Below are 19,157 nucleotides of genomic sequence, written 5' to 3' on the forward strand. Positions count from 1 at the left end.
AGGCAACTGGTTGCAAATTGGGAAAGGAATACATCAAGACTGTATACTGTCATCCTGCTTATTTAACTTATATTCAGAGTACATCATGCGAAATGTCGGGTTGGATGAAGCACAAGCTAGAATCAAGATTGCTGGGAGAAATATCAATAACCTCAGATATGCAGATGACCCCAGCCTAATGGTAGAAAGCAAAGAAGAACTAAAGAGCCTCTTGGTGAAAGTGAAAGAGGAGAGTGGAAAAGTTGGCTTAAATCTCAACATTCAGAAAACTAAGATCATGGCATCCGGTCCTGTCACTTGATGGCAAATAGATGGGGAAACAATGGAAACTGTGAGAGGCTTTCTTTTTTGGAGCTCCAAAATCACTGAAGATGGTGATTTCAGCCATGAAATTAAAAGAGGCTTGCTCCTTGGAAGAAAAGCTATGACCAACCTAGACAGCATATTGAAAAGCAGAGACATTACTTTGCTGACAAAGGTTTATCTAGTCAAAGCTATGGTTTCCCCAGTAGTCATGTATGGATGTGAGAGTTGGACTATAAAGAAAGCTGACCACAGAAGAACTGATGCTTTTGAACTGTGGTGTTGGAGAAGACTCTTGAGAGCCCCTTGGACTGCAAGGAGATCCAACTAATCCATCCTAAAGGAAATCAGTTCTGAATATTTATTGGAAGGACCAATGCTGAAGCTGAAGCTCCAATACTTTGGCCACCTGATGCAAAGAATGGACTCATTGGAAAAGACCTTGATGCTGGGAAAGATTGAAGGCAGGAGGAGAAGGGAACGACAGAGGATAAAATGGTTGGATGGCATCACCGACTCAATGGACATGAGTTTGAGTAAACTCTGGGCATTGGTGATGGACAGGGAGGCCTGGCATGCTGCAGTCTATGGGGTTGCAAAGAGTCATACAGGACTGAGTGACTGAACTGAACTGAATTTGTAAGAAACCTTGTGTTTATTGAGTTCTATAACTTGAGTGACCCAAACAGCAATCAAAGGCCAGTTTGAAAGTCATTGTTAACTTCTAAAGGTGTAAAGACAAATTTATGATGTATATCTGTATATCCATTTATCTATGTCTATCTATCTATTTAATATCTGTCTATGTACAATAAGATTAAGAGCTTAAGGGAACCTAAATTTTAGAATTTTTTTTTTTGGCAGCACCACAAGCTTGTAGGATCTTAGTTCCCCAACCAGGGATTAGACTAACACACTCTGCATTAGAAGCACAGAATCTTAACCGCTGGACTGCCAGGGAAGTTCCCTAGGATTTTTTACTTTAATAAATTAAATATCAATTTAAGAGAACCCCATTAGTTACTAGTTGTTCTTTCTTAAAAAAAAAATTAATGCCCTCAGAGAAAATGAAATCTGACATTCATAAAAGCAAATCTTCAGAGAGAGGAAGAGAGAGAAGATTCAAGTAGATGAGAACAAAGGAGCAGTGCTGATACTTTGAGATCTTGATCCCAGGTGTTCCTGCCGTCAGCTGCCCATGAGTGTCCTTACAATTTTTTTCTCTTGAAACCAAGAGGCTGAACTCATGTTTTTCCCTAGAATCTCTTCTGCAGAAATGTAATTTGTGAAACACAGACTAGAGACACTATCATCTCTAACAATACTAACTATGAGAGACAAAGGACTTCCCCTATGTCTCAGCAATAAAGAATCTGCTGCAAAGCTGGAGATGAGGTTTTGATCTCTGGGTCAGGAAGATCCCCTGCAGGAGGAAATGGCAACCCACTACAGATTTCTTGCCTGTAATATCCCATGGACAGAGGAGCCTGACAGGCTACATACAGTCTATGGAATGGCGAAAGAATTGGACACAACTGAGCATGCGCTGGTGCGTGCACATGAGCTCGGACATACACGCATACACACAGGAGAGTTAAAAAAAACTCTCCAGGATGGGAATGATGAGATTGAGAGTTTTATTCCTAACCTGCCATGCTTTTATCACAGATGTGTCAATTTCTCTATTTATTAAAAACAAATAGATTTGATATTTGAGCCCTGCCTCATGTTGCTGTGGAGGAAATAACATCGAAATGTGTTGAAAAAAAGTGATTCTCGTTCAAGGTTGCTAATAATACTGCTGCATTTTAATGATGCTGTTGATGCTTTTTTAAACTTAGTGGTTTTTTTAAATTTTGAGTTGTCCTCCTTGTCACTTCCCACATGGCACCACTATTCTGATTCCTAACCATACCTTGTCTGTGTTTATATCTTCATCTCCATGGTTACTGGATGTACTGAGTTTGCTATCATCTATTCTATGGAGTTTATGATGTTTTCCCACTTAGTCACCCAGGCTTTCAGGTCAACTTTTATCTATTCCTTCTGAAGTCATTTCAATATCATCTTCTCAAATGCAAAAACATCTGTACTATTTCTTTTTAAATATTTTTTTATTGAAGAATAATTGCTTTACAATATTATGTTGTTTTCTGCCATACATCAACATGAATCAGCCACAAGTGTACATATTCCCCTCCCTCCTGAAGCCCTCTCCCATCTCCCACCCCATCCCACCTCTCTTGGTTGTCACAGAGCACTGGGGTGAGCAACCTGTGTCACACAGCAAGTTGCCACTTGTCAGATATCCTACAGTGCAAAGTCAAGTGGGCTTTAGGAAGCATCACTATGAACAAAGCTAGTGGAGGTGATGGAATTCCAGTTGAGCTATTTCAAATCCTAAAAGATGATGATGTTCTGCACTCAATATGCCAACAAATTTGGAAAACTCGGAAGTGGCCATAGGACTGGAAAAGGTCAGCTTTCATTTCAATCCCCAAAAAAGGCATTGCCAAAGAATGTTCAAACTACTGTACCATTGCACACATATCACATGCTAGCAAAATAATGCTCAAAATTCTCCAAGCCAGGCTTCAACAGTACGTGAACTGAGAATTTTTCGATGTTCAAGCTGGATTTAGAAAAGGCAGAGGAACCAGAGATCAAATTGCCAGCATCTGTTGGATCATAGAAAAAGCAAGAGAATTCCAGGAAAATATCTACTTCTGCTCCATTGACTACACTAACGCCTTTAACTGTGTGGATCACAACAAACTGTGGAAAATTCTTAAAGAGATGGGAATACCAGACCACCTTACCTGCCTCCTGAGAAACCTGTATATGAGTCAAGAAGCAACAGTTAGAACCAGACATGGAACAACGGACTGATTCCAAATTGGGAAAGGAGTATGTCAAGGCTGTATATTGTCACCCTGCTTATTTATATGCAGAGTACATCATGTGAAATGCCAGGCTGGATGAAGCACAAGCTGGAATCAAGACTGTCAGGAGAAATATCAATAACCTCAGATATGCAGATGACACCACCCTAATGGCAGAAAGCAAAAAGGAACTGAAGAGACTCTTGATGAAAGTGAAAGAGGAGAGTAAAAATGCTGGCTTAAAACTCAACATTGAAAAAACGAAGATCATGGCATCCAGTCCCATTACTTCATGGCAAATAGATGGGGAAACAATGGTAACAGTGACAGACTTTATTTTCTTGGGTTCCAACTGCAGATGGTGACTGCAGCCATGAAATGAAAAGGCACTTGCTCCTTGAAAGGAAAGCTGTGACAAACCTAGACAACATGTTAAAAAGCAGAGACATTATTTTGCCAACAAAGGTCCGTCTAGTCAATGCTATGGTTTTTCTAGTAGTCATGTATAGATGTGAGATTTGGACCATAAAGAAAGCTGAGCACTGAAGAATTGATGCTTTTGAACTGTGGTGTTGGAGAAACTCTTGAGAGTTTCTGGGACTGCAAGGAGATCAATCCAGTCCATCTAAAGGAAGTCTATCCTGAATATTCTTTGGGAGGACTGATGTTGAAGCTGAAGCTCCAATACTTTGGCCACCTGATGTGAAGAACTGACTCATTGGAAAAGACCCTGATCCTGGGAAAGATTGAAGGCAGGAGGACAAAAGGACAACAGAGGATATGATGGTTGGATGACATTACCAACTGGATGGACATGAGTTTGAGCAAGCTCCAAGAGGTGGTGATGGACAGGGAAGCCTAGCCTCCTGCAGTTATAGGGTCGCAAGAAGTTGGACACGACTGAGCGGCTGAACTGACTGAATGCTTATGTTTCAATGATACTGTCTCTGTTTGTCCCAACCTCTCCTTCTGGCACTGTGTCCCCAAACCTGTTCTCTGTTTGCATCTCCATTGCTGGTCTGCAAATAGGATCATCAGTACCATATTTCTAGATTCCATACACATGTGTTAATATACAACATTTGTCTTTTTCTTTCTGACTTATTTCACTCTGTATAATAGGCTCTAGATTCATCCACCTTATTAGGACTGACTCAACATCTGTGAAAGGTCCCCTACTGCCAAAATAAATTGCAGATCCCTTAGAATGAAACACAGGATGCTTCACACCAGCTTTCAACCCTATGTTTCATCCTGAACTCATAAGGAACTTCTTATAGTTTGTTGAACCAACTATGCACTTTCCTTCTCCTTGGAACATCTGCCAAATTCTTGAAAATCTGTCAAAGTTGGGCTCAAGAGTCTACTTTTTTTACAAAGTCTCTCCTTTAAGCAGAGTTTCCATTATGACTTCCTTATCTATCTGGTACATAAATCTGTTACAACCTTTATAATCTGGAATTGTAATTTTTTCCTCTGCATGCTTGTTTTCCAGACATGATTGTGAGCTCCTTGAAGGCAAACACATAATTTATTCATCCTTGCTGGCTTGGTTTCTAGGGCTGTGCTTGAAACAAGGAGGTTATACAATAAATATATGTAACTGAAAGTAGATCTATTCATATTCTTGGCATTTACAGTATTAAATGTAATTTAAATTTAAAAATTCACTCAGTAGATATCCTATTTCAGAGCCCTAGAAAATTATTTAGTTTTCCTTACAAATTTCTCTTTAACAGAGCATTATATTAAAGTAAAGCAAGTTTGTCTCTTTCTTGAGATAGAAGGACAGGGAAGAATAGAAAAGTCCTTTACTGCTTTAATGTTTACCATGCAGGTCGAAACATCTTTAAAGTACAATTTGTCACAAGCTGGAACACAACAGGGTTGATTGACTATAAGTTAAATAGGAGGGAGTTAAAGAAGGATTAGTTTTCCCCTTTACTGACATTCGGTTTTGTTGTAGAAGGGGAGAAAGGGCTTCCCTGGTGGCTCAGCGGTAAAGAATCTGCCTGCCAGTGCATAAGATGCAGGTTGGATTCCTGGATTGGGAAGATCTCCTGGAGAAGGAAATAGTAACCCACTCCAGTATTCTTGCCTGGAAAATCCCATGTACAGAAGAGCCTACTGGGCTACAGTTCATGGGATCACAAAGAGTCAGACACTATTTAGTGACTAAAACAACAACAAAATGGGAGAACATCAATAGGAATGGACTTAGGGAAGCTTTAAGAATTCCTCTGGGGCTGACTCAGCCTCTTCTCTTCTATAAAATGCTTGAGGAATCAAGAGAAAGTCAATGAAACAAAGATACCAGCATTTGCCTTAGAAACCTCTACAAATGAGTAGGCTTTTCAAAGAGAAAATTTTAGAACTAGTTATAGATGTAGAGAACAAACTTATGGTTCCCAAGGGGGTGGGAGTGATAAATTGGGAGATTGGGATGAACATATATACACTAACACATGTAAAATAGATAACCAATGAAGACCTACTGTATATCACAGGGAACTCTACTCAAGAATCTAACAACCTATATTAGAAAAGAATATTAAAAAGAGTGAATATATGCAAACTGATTCACTTTGCTGTACACCTGAAACTAACACAATATTGTAAATCAACTACACTCCAATAAAAAATATTTTTGAAAAGGAAAGTTTTATTGGAAGTCTGCCATTTCTCTTCGTTCTGGCTTTCTACCCAATCAAGTTGTGCATTTGCGTGTCTGTGCATGAAGAGCTTGACAAATAGTGTTACTGTTCTTAGTTTATTTTTTAAGTTTTAAATATTTTACAGCAATGACAAAAAAAAAATAGGACTGTTTGGAATTTAGTAATTGTTGTTAGTCACTCACCACAACTTATAATAAGATGAAAAAGATAATGGGAAGCAGAGATCATGCAGGGCTCTGTCGTCTGTGTGTGAAATGATGCTGAGTGACAGAGCAACCCCGCAACACTGGCGCCTGACTTGTTTTAGATGTTTTAGAACACAAGAAGAAGGAATAGTCAGCGATCAAGTCCTATGTTGGATGGAACATATTGGATTATGACTGATAAGCCCCCATCACTAAACAGTTCAGGTAAACCAGCAAGTATTAACAAGCACTTCATGTGATAAGCACTTAACCAGTGAGGTATTGGGAACCACAGAAAGGTATTTAACGCTGTGATTATAAGAAAATCTTATTCATTGTTCAGCTGAATCTGAATTCACAATGATAGCAAACATCTGTAGGCAGACAATTAGATTCAGAAATCTATTCCTTATGTTTTTATACTAGGCTAAATATGGAAACCATATTTTTCTGAAATTTATCCAAAAATTTCCCAGTATCATTACCTTAAAATTTCCATTATCCCCTCCCTCTTTTCCCAATTTTAATTTTCTTTCACTTGCAGGAATTCTGTCTGAAGCATCCCCCTGGCATATTCTTTTACTCTCTTCAATACGAGGGAGATTTACAGATGAGGATAAAAATGAAAGAGAAGAAGCAAAAGCCAGGGTGGGGTTGGAGTGAATTTGAGGAAGCCTATAATTTGATGAGGATGAGCCCAGATAAGGCAGGATTGATTAGTAGTGGTTGAGAAAAGTCTGGAATGTTCAACTGGAGATCTGGATTTTGTGCCTCTGGAAATAGGAGGCAAAAGGGTCTGAGCTGGGGAGTGACCCAAATGGAGCATGTGTTGTTACACCAACTCAGTATTTAGGATTAATAGACTAGGAAAGACTCTGGAGACTTGAGAGCAGTTAATGAGAAAAATAAAAGTAAATTAGCACATGTAAGATATTATGAGAACTTGATTTGGGGCAGTAGAAGTGAATCAGAGGGATGAGAGAAACAAAAGATCATAGACTAGAAAGATCCAACTTTCTGACTCAATTTCATATAAAGCAGCTTATTCATCCCTATAAAACTCTAGGTGTCTGTTTGTGCTATTCCTACAAACTTACAACATGCCCTCATTGATAAGATACAGGAAGAGGAAGCAACCAAAAAGATCTTTTTTTGCCATAATACTTGAGCAGCCATCAGATAAGGATGATAAAATTTCCTTAAGAAAACCGATGCTCAAAACATCCTTCTTTCCAAGGAACCCTCCCATTCCCATGGGCAGGAAGAATGGAGCAGGCCATTCATCAACTAACATTTTGTGAGCCTTTTGCCACAAAATCTCAATAAAATAATCTTCGGATTTATCCAGTTAGGTGGCCATTATGACGTTCATTTAAGAACGTCCTGCCAGAGACTGAAAGTAGACACTTGGCTATATGATGGGGGTAGAAGCCGCAGAAGCAGCCTGTGTGTAGGGCCACAGAGTGTTGGAAAGCCTCCATATGTGAAATAGATGGGGGAAACCAGACATTTAAAAAAAGTTAGAAAGAAAGCAAACTAGTGCAGGAATCTCATAACAATCTTTTGTGATTAAGAAAAGTATTACCATGGATTATATTTACTCTGTATAAACTTTACTGCAAAGACCATTATATAGTGGTCTTTGCACAGAATAGAAATGAAGTTTAAAAGAGATATAAAGCTCTTTTGGTCCAATTTCTCACTTAGGTAGAAATGATGTGCACAAGATTCCTAATGGGTGTTTGTGGGCATCAGCTTCAATCATCTCACTGAGCAATGAACTGTCTGCTTCCAGGGCAAATGCATTTGACTTGCTGTTGTTGTTGTTCAGTCGCTAAGTCGTGTCTGATTCTTTACAACCTCAAAGACGTCAGCAAGGCAAGCTCCTCTGTCCTTCGCTATCACTCAGAGTTTGCTCAAATTCATGTTCATTGAGTCAGCGATGCTATTTAACCATCTTATCTTCTACCATCCCCTTCTCTTTTTGCATTCAATCTTTCCCGATTTTGAACCAATCAGTTGTTCCATGTCTGGTTCTAACTGTTACTTCTTGACTCACATACAGGTTTTTCAGGAGACAGGTGAGGTGGTCTGGTATTCCCATCTCTTTAAGAATTTTCTAGTTTGTTGTGATCCACATACTCAAAGGCTTTAGCATAGTCAATGAAACAGAAGTAGGTGTTTTCCTGGAATTCCCTTGCTTTCTCTATGATCCAGTGAGTGTTGGCAATTTGATCTCTGATTCCTCTGCCTTTTCTAAATCCAGCTTGTACCTCTGGAAGTTCTCAGTTCACATACTGCTGAAGCCTAGCTTAAAGGATTTTGAGCATAACCTTGCTAGCATGTGAAATGAGCACGATTGTATGGTAGTTTGAACATTCTTTGGCATTGCCTTTGTTTGGATTGGAATGAAAACTGACTTTTTCCAGTATCTTAATTCTGATGGTACCTTAAATCGCATCCCTTCGACTTCCACTTATTTACAGTTCTGTTCCCTGGAGAAAACTTTGTCTATTCTATCTTCCTGACAATAACTCAAGTGAGAATTTTGTCTTAACCTTAGAGGGAAACCAATGGAGGTTGTAAAGAGAAGTGTAGGATGACATATTAGGATTTGCACACACAAACACCTAGTACTGTTCTGTTGGGTTCACCATCATATGTACTGTTTTTTTCTTCTTTTGTTTGGACTTATCAAATAATTATTATTAAAATTTCTTCTCAGTTGGCTTACCAGTTATATATGATTTATCATATTTTACCCTAGGTATGCTTGATTTATTGATATCTAATATTAATTAGTGGTTTTAGCAAATTTTAGAAAATATAAATACCTTAATTCTATGTACTCCTTAACATTTGTGCTTTCATATATTTTATTACAATTTTAATATGATAATTTCATTTATTTAATTAAAATATTAGACCAAATTGAATTACTATACTAACCAACTTGTTGATTTCTGCTATTGTTTTGAGGTGGAAGAATTTTTTTGTTAACTCATTGAGAATTTTTCTGTTTATGTTTATTACAGAAAAAGTGTTATTGGTCTATGCTTTTTAAGATAATATCTTTGGCAGGTTTTGGTGAAAATTAATAAAGAAAAACCTAAGGGACTTCCTTGGTGGTGCAGTGGATAAGACTCCACACTTCCAATGCAGGAATGCAGGGGGCAAAGGTTCAGTCCCTGGTTGGGGAACTAAGATCCCACATGCTATGTGGTATGACCAATAAATAAATAAAACAACAATAACAAAACCTCCTATTTAAAAAAATTAAATTAAAAAATAAAGAAAAACCTCACTAAGACAGAGTCAGGAAGCCAGAAGGGGAAACTCTCAGGCAGTACCACCTGATGTCAATTACAGGAAGAATCATTAATCACACATCCCGACAGAAGAATCACCAACAGGAAAGAACCGTCAAGCACAGGCCCCAACAGGGAAAGATGTGTGTCTCCTATAGGAAACTGACAACCCCAGCAACTCAGTCAGTGAGAAACCGCCATCACCCTAAACACTCACTTTTCTCCAAAAGACTTTTGTTCAAAACAATCCCTTTCAACTTGTCCTTTTTCAACTTTCCTTTTCATCGTGTTGGACTTGCCAACAGCTTTTGTCATAGCTTGTTTTTCCCAAATTGCTGCTTCTCTGATATTCCTAAAAAAACCCATTTTTGCTGGTAAAATAATCAGCTGTTTCATTTTTAAGATCAATATTTTGAAATCAAGGTTATAAGTTGGAATTGACCTCTTCTGTTTCCTGGAAGAGTCAGTGTGATGTTGGAATTGCTTCCTCCTTAAATATTTGAGAGAATTAACCAGTGAAGCCATCTGGGTAGAGACATTTTTTTTTTTTTTCCCCCAAAATCCTGAAAGATTTTATTTTATTTATTTATTTTAGTTGGGGGCTAATTACTTTACAATATTGTAGTGGTTTTTGCCATACATTGACATGAATCAGCCATGGGTTTACATGTGTTCCCCATCCTGAATCCCCCTCCCACATCCCTCCCCATCCCATCCCTCTGGGTCATCCCATTGCCCCAGCCCTGAGCATTTGTCTCATGCATTGAACCTGGAATGGTGTTCTGTTTCACATATGATAATATACATATTTCAATGCTATTCTCCCAGAAAGTCCCACCCTCACTTTCTCCCTCAGAGTCCTGGGAAGTATTTAATTATAGATTAAATAAATTGGCTAATTTGCAATCTCTTTAGTAGTTATATGACTAATCCAATTTTCTTTCTCTTCTTGTGTCCATTTGAATAAATTGTATATTTTTAGGTGTTTTCCCATTTAATGTAAATATTCCGATTTACTATTATGATGTTAATAATATCCTTGTACTATCTTTTCATTTTCTAAAGAGACTGTTTTTATTCCTTAAGTTGTTATTCGAGAATTTTCATTTTATTTTTAATAGTGTGAAGTGTTTTACCCCTGGTTCACCTAATTTAAAGTTCATCGACAGGGTGCTATTGAGTGAAAGAGTAACAGCTATAGCTAATAGTCTTTTGGTAAGTTTCAGTTTATTACTAATAGTTCTGGCAGGAAAGAAATGGCATTCTCTCAAACTGGGCAATTTGAAGCGAGTTTGGTAAAACAATTATTTATAAAGTTATCTGTGGTGTTCAGGGAAACCGCAAGGGGTGGAAACTGCAGATTGTTACCACCCTTGGACCTGGAGGAGAAAAAGAGAGAATGGTCACCAGGACGGATGCATTGTGTGGAGTTGGGGGGTGGGGAGATGGTGGGGAAGGACTCTCTGACAGATGCTAATACCAATAGCTAAATGAAGCCAAGGAAAAGTAGCCTGACCTCACTTTCTTCAGTCTTCCAACATGTTTTGAGAGCCTACTGTTAACTGGACCAAATCAGGTGCTGACAGGCAAAGGGGTAGTTAGTCATTATATATATCAGCAACCTAGGATGGCAAACCAAGATATTCAACATTTTGGATAGCCATTCTGTTACACTTCTCAGCAATTGGGAAACTCACAGATTCCAACTGAAGGATAACAAATCCTTTGGCAGAAAAACTGACCTTTCTTTACTTTCAAAAAAAATTGAAGGAGGAAATAACCGAGTTGTCACTCAATAGATTTCAAAAACAACACTTTTTTGAGGACAGATTATTGCATGCTTTTGGAATAAAATTCAGAGAGAATTCAAAGAAGACAACAAAACTCCTTTTATTCCCAGCTATTTATTTACAAAGTTTCTTAAATCTTAAAGTTATAATAAGAATAGATTTGATACTGATACTTATTTTATCAACAAGTATTGTTTATATCTATTCTTGAATACATGAATAATTTGGGGTAAAATCTCAATTTCCATATATATTTCTAATGTATTGTATTTTTTGAAAGTGGACTTGGATTTTTAATATTTTTAAAAGATTACATATATTAATAATGATGCATTGTGCTTTTAAGAGTAATTATTACTTATAAAAATTTAATATACTTGTTATTATTAATTTAAATGTTACCAAATCCAAAGGAAATTTTTTACCATCTAGAGCCTTATATGCAAAACAAAAATTAAGTTTTAATTTGTGTGTGTGTGTTTACACTTGTTGCAAAGAGTGATGATCATATAATAATTCCCAAGAAAGCATTCTTTAGGATAAAATGCTATAAAAGATGAGCTAAACAATAAAACACATAAAAATTCTGATGTTTCCAAAAATATTTATTCTTGAATTTTAGAGCAGATGATATGTATAAAGTAGTCATGGTGCTTATTTTTCCCATTGGATATTTTTAAATGCCAATATTTAAAATATGCAAAAGTACATACTTTGTAGTGATTTAAACTTGTATATTTATTCACTTAAGAGAATTGATTTATTATAAAATGACATAACTCAGGAATAGCCAGATGGAACAATGCACAGGACAAGGAAAGAGAAAACGGTGCACAGCTGTCGTGACCTCTCCAGCCTTCTCTCTTCAAGTCTCCATGTGTTCACCAACCTGGAAGCCATACATCATATATTATAACTTAAAACTGAGAGCATTATGGCAGAGAGGGCTAGCTCTTTACCAAAGATTTATACCGTCTTTCCAGGGAGTAGTGTTTTGCTGGAAAGTAGGTTCTCTGGCCAGGGTTACACTTCTCAGCACTGCACCCCCACCTCTTGCATCTGGAGGGGGGTGTCTGAGCAAGTCTTCAAATGGTTTGTGGGTTGAGTGGATAAAGAAGCAGGTGCATCTGGCTACTCCATGAATAGACTCTTAGGCTCCCAAAGATGCTGGAGGTGGAGGATGAGGGGAAGCTGAATCCTTGACTCAGCCCCTTGGAAGGCTGCCCACTCCACACCTGTATTAAATCCTTCTGTCTGAGAGGAACTTGAGCTTATCAAGCCTCTGCATTTTGGGATTTATCCCTTATAGCTCTGAACACTACCTTAGCTAATTCACTTGGTACCAGAAGTAGAGCTGCCGAACACAACAACAAGCAAACAAATCTAAAACATGTGTCATTGACTTAGCAGGTAGATGGCTGCTGCTCACTTGTGCTCAGCTGTGTCCAACTGTTTGCGACCCCATGGACTGTAGCCTACCAGGCTCCTCTGTCCCAGGGATTGAACCCGTGTCACCTGTGTCTCCTGCACTGGCAAGTGGATTCATTACCACTGTACTACCTGGGAAGCCCCTAGTAGGTGGATACTTAGACTACAAAACTGGAAAGCCCTGTTAAGCAAAGATAAAGCATCTGACAAGTATTTTGTCTTTCCTGACTCCTCAGGCCGATTTCTAGATGAAGAGGTTGGAAGACAGAATGCTAGTGATATCTTCTGGTGCTTTTTGGTTACACTTAGCAAGGAATAGAACTAGGAGGTAAGTTCAGGCTGGTTTAGGCTAGCTTGTGGTAAAAATGAAAATAAAAGGAGAAGAGAGAATCCAGAAATTTGGAGCCTTTTGGGTTGAAAACTCAAGTAGTTTTAGACTCCAAAAATGAAAAGGTCTGATTCAGAAATGTTTTCTGCATTAAAGATCCATTACTGCAGAGTTCTGCCACAAAATATAAGTGTTGAGTTCCCTCCAAGTTGGCTTACCTCAGTGTAGCTGCACTTATATTGAAAGAAAAGAAGGAATGGGGAGAAAAAAAATTTATCAGGCTGGAGAATTATGATAATTAATTATGAATATTCAAGATATTTGGGCATTTTTCATGCAACTGAAAAATCAGAAGCAAATCAATTGGAAGCAAATAATCCAATTGCTATCAATTGGAAGCAACTAATCAGAAGCCTATACTTTTTTTCAAATTGCTCAGCTAAAGAAATCACAAGCCAGACTTTTTCAACCTTTAACTGTTTAAGACTGAAAAAAAACCCTCAGGTTTTGAAGCTTGCATTGACAGGATAGCATGTGTGAAAACTATACCACTTCCTAGAAGATCTGGTACTAAAAAAAGAAAAACCAAGAAGCCAAAAAACAAACGAACCACGCAGAATAATATAGTAAAAAGAATTCCTCTTAGGGCAAAGCCAGAGTCCACCCCCACCCCTCCCTTTTCCAGCACAATGATAAAATCATTTAATTATGAATTGACTTGTGGTTTTGGGGTAGGGGGAGGATGGGGGGAATGGATAGTTAGGGAGTTTGAGATGGTCATGTACACACTGCTATATTTAAAATGGATCACCAACAAGGACCTACTGTACAGCACATGGAACTCTACTCAATATTATGTGGCAGCCTGGATGAGAGGGGAGTTTGGGGAAGAATGGATACATGCATATGTATGGCTGAGTCCCTTCGATCCTACCACATTGTTAATCAGCTCTACCCAAATACAAAAATAAAAAATTTAAAAAAAATCATTATTCTCAAGTTGAAGACTGCAGTAAAGTCAAGAAAGTTCCCCACTTTGGGGCAGAGATTTCACAGTGCCTGCTTGAAGGGTTGTACCATGGCTATTGACCAGTGATCCCATTCTTCCCTTTTCTAAATGAGAGATTTGACTGTAGATTTTCTCTCTGCTCATGACTATAGAGTGTGTGCACAGGACAGATAAATTGTCCCAGGATCATGAGAAGTCACAGAAGCTTAATGGAGAGGTCAGTGCAGCTACTGGAGATCTGGATTTGAGTTGGGTACAGTAACTGCATAGAATTTTAGGATGTTTCTCTGGAGTGGGAGTGAATGTATCCAACGTGAGAAACAAGGGATTTACAGACATAGCAGATGCGGCAAAGACAAAAGATTTATTTGTCTCTTAAAAATTCACGCTCCCTTTCTATGATGTAGAGTTGTTTCTGGGAGGCATTTGTGTGTCTGCATTTCCCAGCATCTTTGGCTTTCAGGTAGGGCTTTTAGACTAGCTCTCATCAATGGGCTATGAGTAAAAATAATGACTGTTATTTCCAGGCTGAAATGTTTAAGAAGCAGGTATACCTTCTTCATTTTTTCTTCTCCAGTCACTGGCTGGATTTGAATGACTCCAGAGTCCTTCGCGGTGGGACTACAAGGCAGAAGCAGTCTAAACGACCTCATGGAAACACGCTTACTGAATACCAGCACTGGACTCTTGTGTGACCAAAGGAAAACAATTCCATTATGTTAAATCATGAGTTTCAAGGTTTATCTGAATCCTCTGCTACTCATACTAGATAATTACAATGGACACATAGTTCTAAAAATTATTTTGTGGCTATAGGAGCTAATATATATTTATATGTCTCTCTCTGTATATATCACACACATATGAATTTAAGGACAAAGAAATAAAAATTTACGTAAATTTATACATTTAGATTTTAGAAAATAGTGCCTGACTAGCATGCAATTACTTCAGGGCAACCTAAATCTAGGAATTTACCAGTTTATCCTTTTAATTTAAACCCAAGAGGTTAAACACAAAAAATGTGATAGGATTTTATAAGGCAGGCAATGTGTTTTAATATCATTGTATCCCTGGGGGCTTCCCTGGTGGCTCAGATAGTAAAGAATCGACCTGCAATGCAGGAGACCTGGGGTCAATTCCTGGGTTGGGAAGATCCCCTTGAGGAGGGCATGGCAACCCACTCCAATATTCTTTGCTGGAGAATCCCCACAGAAAAAGGAGCCTGGCAGGCTGCAGTCCATGGGGTCACTAAGAGTCTGACATGACTGAGCAATTAAGCACAGCATAGCACATCCTTCACATCATCTATACAGTGATGGAGAGACAGTATTTTTTGAGTATAAGATAAAGAAGACAAATGCTTTTATGGATTAGTGATAGGAATTAGTAGTAAATCCATATGTCATGCAAGATGACTGTAGGGTCACTAGCTATTGTGGAGCTAGACCCCACAACATCACATCATTATAGTATTATGGAGTTAGTGATATCTTTGGGCTTCCCTGGTGGCTCAGATGATAAAGAATCTGCCTGAAATGCAGGAGACCCAGGTTCTATCCCTGGATTGGGAAGATCCCCTGGAGGAGGACATGGCAAACCGCTCCAGTATTCTTGCCTGGAGAATTCCACGGACAGAGGAGCCTGGCGGGCTACAGTACATGGGGTCCCAAAGAGTCAGACAGGACTGAGCGACTAACACTTTTACTTTCACTTTATTCATGGCTCTTAAAAATAACCTTTAATTGATGCTAAGTGACAAGTTCAAGTCTATAGCAGGGACAATATCAGGGAAAATATCAAATGCATGTCATATCTGTCATTTGCCTATTTATTCTCAAGTCCATTCCTTTCCACTACACTGCTTGGTTCTATATCACCAGAGGCTGACCCTGCAAACTACATGCAAGAAAAAGCTATTCACAAATGATACTTAATTTGCGAAATGACTTAAATTTTTATTAAAAATGTACACTGTCAGACCTCTTCAGTGTCCTAAATTTATACACAGGGAAAAATCAGAAATTATCACATAATCACTTCTATTTTAAATGTTAGTACAAGTATATAAAATTATCTTCATATGGGACAACTAAGTGTGTTAGACATTTCAGTGTCATTATCCAATCTCTTAATCTTTTTTCAGTACCCATACATATTTAGTTTTGCTACCTTGGGAGCCCTACTTCACTTAATAAGAAAAATTTGTTCAAAAAATTATTTACATTAGGGTTTTCACTGAAAAATTCCATTTAAGATTTCACCACTCCTTTCCCTGAAAATTTAATATTTATTTTTCTTAACCAGTATATACAGCACCATATAACATTATGATTTACTTAAAGTTGTTTATAGAAGAAACATTTTAATGTAAAAATAATCTTAAAAAACAGAACACTTTTTTTTCAGTTCTACTCAGTATTTGGGTTTAAATGTCTGCATAGTTTATTGATTTAAAAACAATAATTCAAAGTACAGTGTATAGTGAAGGCCACCAGTACAAAGACTTCTTCATAAATTAAAAGCTTAAGCTATAGCTTTGAGCATTACAGTGGAAGACAGAGTAAGATAAATGATATTCCTCATATCTACAGCACTAACTGGTTTGTTACTGCCACAAGTTATGAACACACTTGTGCCTAATTATACAACTTAACTTTTCTTAGATTTTCACTGATGTTCACTTCTTGGTGTTTTTCAAATATGCGGACATCTAGACAACAGTTCCTCATATTCAAACCACTCTTTAAAAGTGAAGGTAATATATCTCTATGTCAGAACTGAAACAGAGCCATATCTGACAACTCACCAATATCTCTAAGAAATCCTTACTAATCTCACATGGATTGATTTTGCTCCCACCTGGGAGCTTAGGAGCTAGCAGGCAGAATGAGGTACTTTTCAATATTTCTACAAGGAAATGATTGATTTGGAAATCTTGCACATCGTTATTATTAGCATTAATTATTGCTTGCAAATAGCATTATCCGAAGCAGGTGCATTTAATGATCCTGTCTTAAAATACATGACAGGAAAAAATGGCAAAATACCACAGCTATTTTTACCTCTTGTTATTATGGCTTTGAAAACACAAAAACATCTTCAGTTGAGGCTGTCACAAAATTGGTTTCTTCTCTACATCTATACACAGAACACTGAGTAACTCATGAAGATTAAAAAAAAAAACAGTTTTACTGAAAAGCAAGCATTTTTGAAATTGGCACAAGTAAAGAAGGAATCTGAAAAAAATTACATTTGTATTTCTTTCTTAACAAGTGTGTCTTAAATACAACATTTTAGGAGTACTAACTATGCCTGTTTGCTATAGCTATTAAAAGTTTCATTCCTGAGATTTTTGGAGTCAAAAATTTTAAAGCAAGCATGGAGGAAAAGATGTTTTCACCAGATGGAAGGGTGAACTGTAGGTCAACACTTCAGCCAGTTATTTTTTGTCATTTTTCCATACATTAGATTTTTCATTTGGGATATATTCATACAGTAATTTACTCCTTACCTACTGGGCCCTAAATATGCCATGTTCTCAAAGAGCTGAACTAGTCAGCTGAAAGATGGTACATAAGTAAAAGTTATTGTTACTAAATATTTGCCACTGTAGGTAGCTTCATTCTTTTAAAGTGTGAACATAGAGACAAAATGAGCTTTTTACATCTGCTTTGAGTTAAATAACAATTCAAGTATCTCTTTTAAAATGATGTTCTGAAGAACATTAACATTTATGAATCACAAATTTAAATATATCTTCTGAAAGGCAGAATATTCCTGGAATATCCCTTGTTTAGATTATAAACATCAAAACCTAGCTTTGGTCCATGTCATATTTTTGATAGTTCCTCATTTTTTAAAGTCTATATACTTAACTAATCATTTAGAGAAAATGAACATCAAATGCATGAAAGGAAGGCTTAAAACAGTAACATTTCACTTAAAAAGCTGTATTCAATAGAAAATGGAGTATGTCATTTGTGCTTATTTTCAGTTAAAGCTGACATATAAGATGTTCACTGCATTTTCATGTGAAATGGGGTTGTGTCATAATCTTGAAAATGAATTCCCTTAGAAGTTGTGATCTTCATAATAGCACCATTCAAAGCATCGTCCTCGATGAGTGTTATTAATCCATTGGCAATCATTGAAGGGCTAAATATAAAGGGAAAATCAATATTTTAAAATTAAAGAATAAGGCATAACTGTCACAACCCTTTGAGTTATTTTTGAAGTATACATTACCTTTAACAAATAATAGGGAAATGTATATTATGCAGCACTGCTACCTGAGCCTTTTTAATTCAATGAGATATTCACTGAATTATAAATTTGCTGTGGATGTTCACACCTAACCTTCTGTTATTTTGATAGGAAGGATTCATAAATTTATCCTTATTATTTACATTGAGTAAGTGATTATTTTCCCACCTTTAGCCTATCAGCAGAATTTAGACCTATCAGAAATGTTCTTAGAGTAGAAATTTAAAGATTTGTCAGTTTAGTCACTCAGTCGTGTCTGACTCTTTGCCGTTCCATGGACTGCAGCATGCCAGGCTTCCCTGTCTATCACCAACTCCCAGAGCCTACTCAAACTCATGTCCATCAAATCGGTGATGCCAACCAACCATCTCATCCTCTGTCGTTCCCTTCTCCTCTTGTCCTCAATCTTTCCAATGAGTTAGTTCTTTGCATCAAGTGGCCGAAGTATTGGAGTTTCAGCTTCAGCATCAGTCCTTCCAATGAATATTCAGGACTGATTTCCTTTAGGATGGACTGGTTGGATCTCCTTGCTGTCCAAGGGACTCTCAAGAGTCTTCTGCAACACCACAGTTCAAAAGCATCAATTCTTTAGCACTCAGCTTTCTTTATAGCCCAACTCTCACATCCATACATGACTACTGGAAAAACCATAACTTTGACTAGACGGATCTTTGTTGGCAAAGTAATGTCTCTACTTTTTAATATGCTGTCTAGGTTGGTCATAGCTCTTCTTCCAAGGAGCAAGTATCTTTTAATTTCATGGCTGAAGTCACCAACTGCAGTGATTTTGGAGCCCAAGAAAATAAATCTCTCACTGTTTCCGTTGTTTCTCCATCTATTTCCCATGAAGTGATGAGACTGGATGCCATCATCTTAGTTTTCTGAATGTTGAGTTTTAAGCCAACTTTTTCACTCTCCTCTTTCACTTTCATCAAGAGGCTCTTTATTTCTTCTTCACTTTCTGCCATAAGGTTAGTGTCATC

At 37.5% G+C, this 19,157-nt stretch overlaps 1 protein-coding gene across 5 annotated transcripts in view; it reads right to left on the bottom strand.

Moving 5' to 3' along the window:
* Positions 1-11,856: 11,856 nt before the first annotated feature.
* HPGD (15-hydroxyprostaglandin dehydrogenase) overlaps positions 11,857-19,157 on the bottom strand; it is a 38,538-nt gene continuing 31,237 nt past the window's right edge. For 4 of the 5 annotated variants that reach the window (XM_081569277.1, XM_081569287.1, XM_081569268.1 and 1 more), the window contains one exon: positions 15,846-18,066. In XM_081569277.1, the coding sequence (XP_081425403.1) occupies positions 17,928-18,066 (139 nt within the window). In that variant the 3' untranslated portion in view covers positions 15,846-17,927. Of the gene's footprint in view, positions 12,033-15,845; positions 18,067-19,157 lie in introns of those variants that run through there. The other variant, XM_081569258.1, reaches the window with a different exon arrangement.

The sequence above is a fragment of the Giraffa tippelskirchi genome, chromosome 1 (assembly GCF_054371585.1).
Source record: "Giraffa tippelskirchi isolate mGirTip1 chromosome 1, T2T-mGirTip1v1.2.pri, whole genome shotgun sequence".
Classification (NCBI taxonomy): Eukaryota; Metazoa; Chordata; class Mammalia; order Artiodactyla; family Giraffidae; genus Giraffa; species Giraffa tippelskirchi.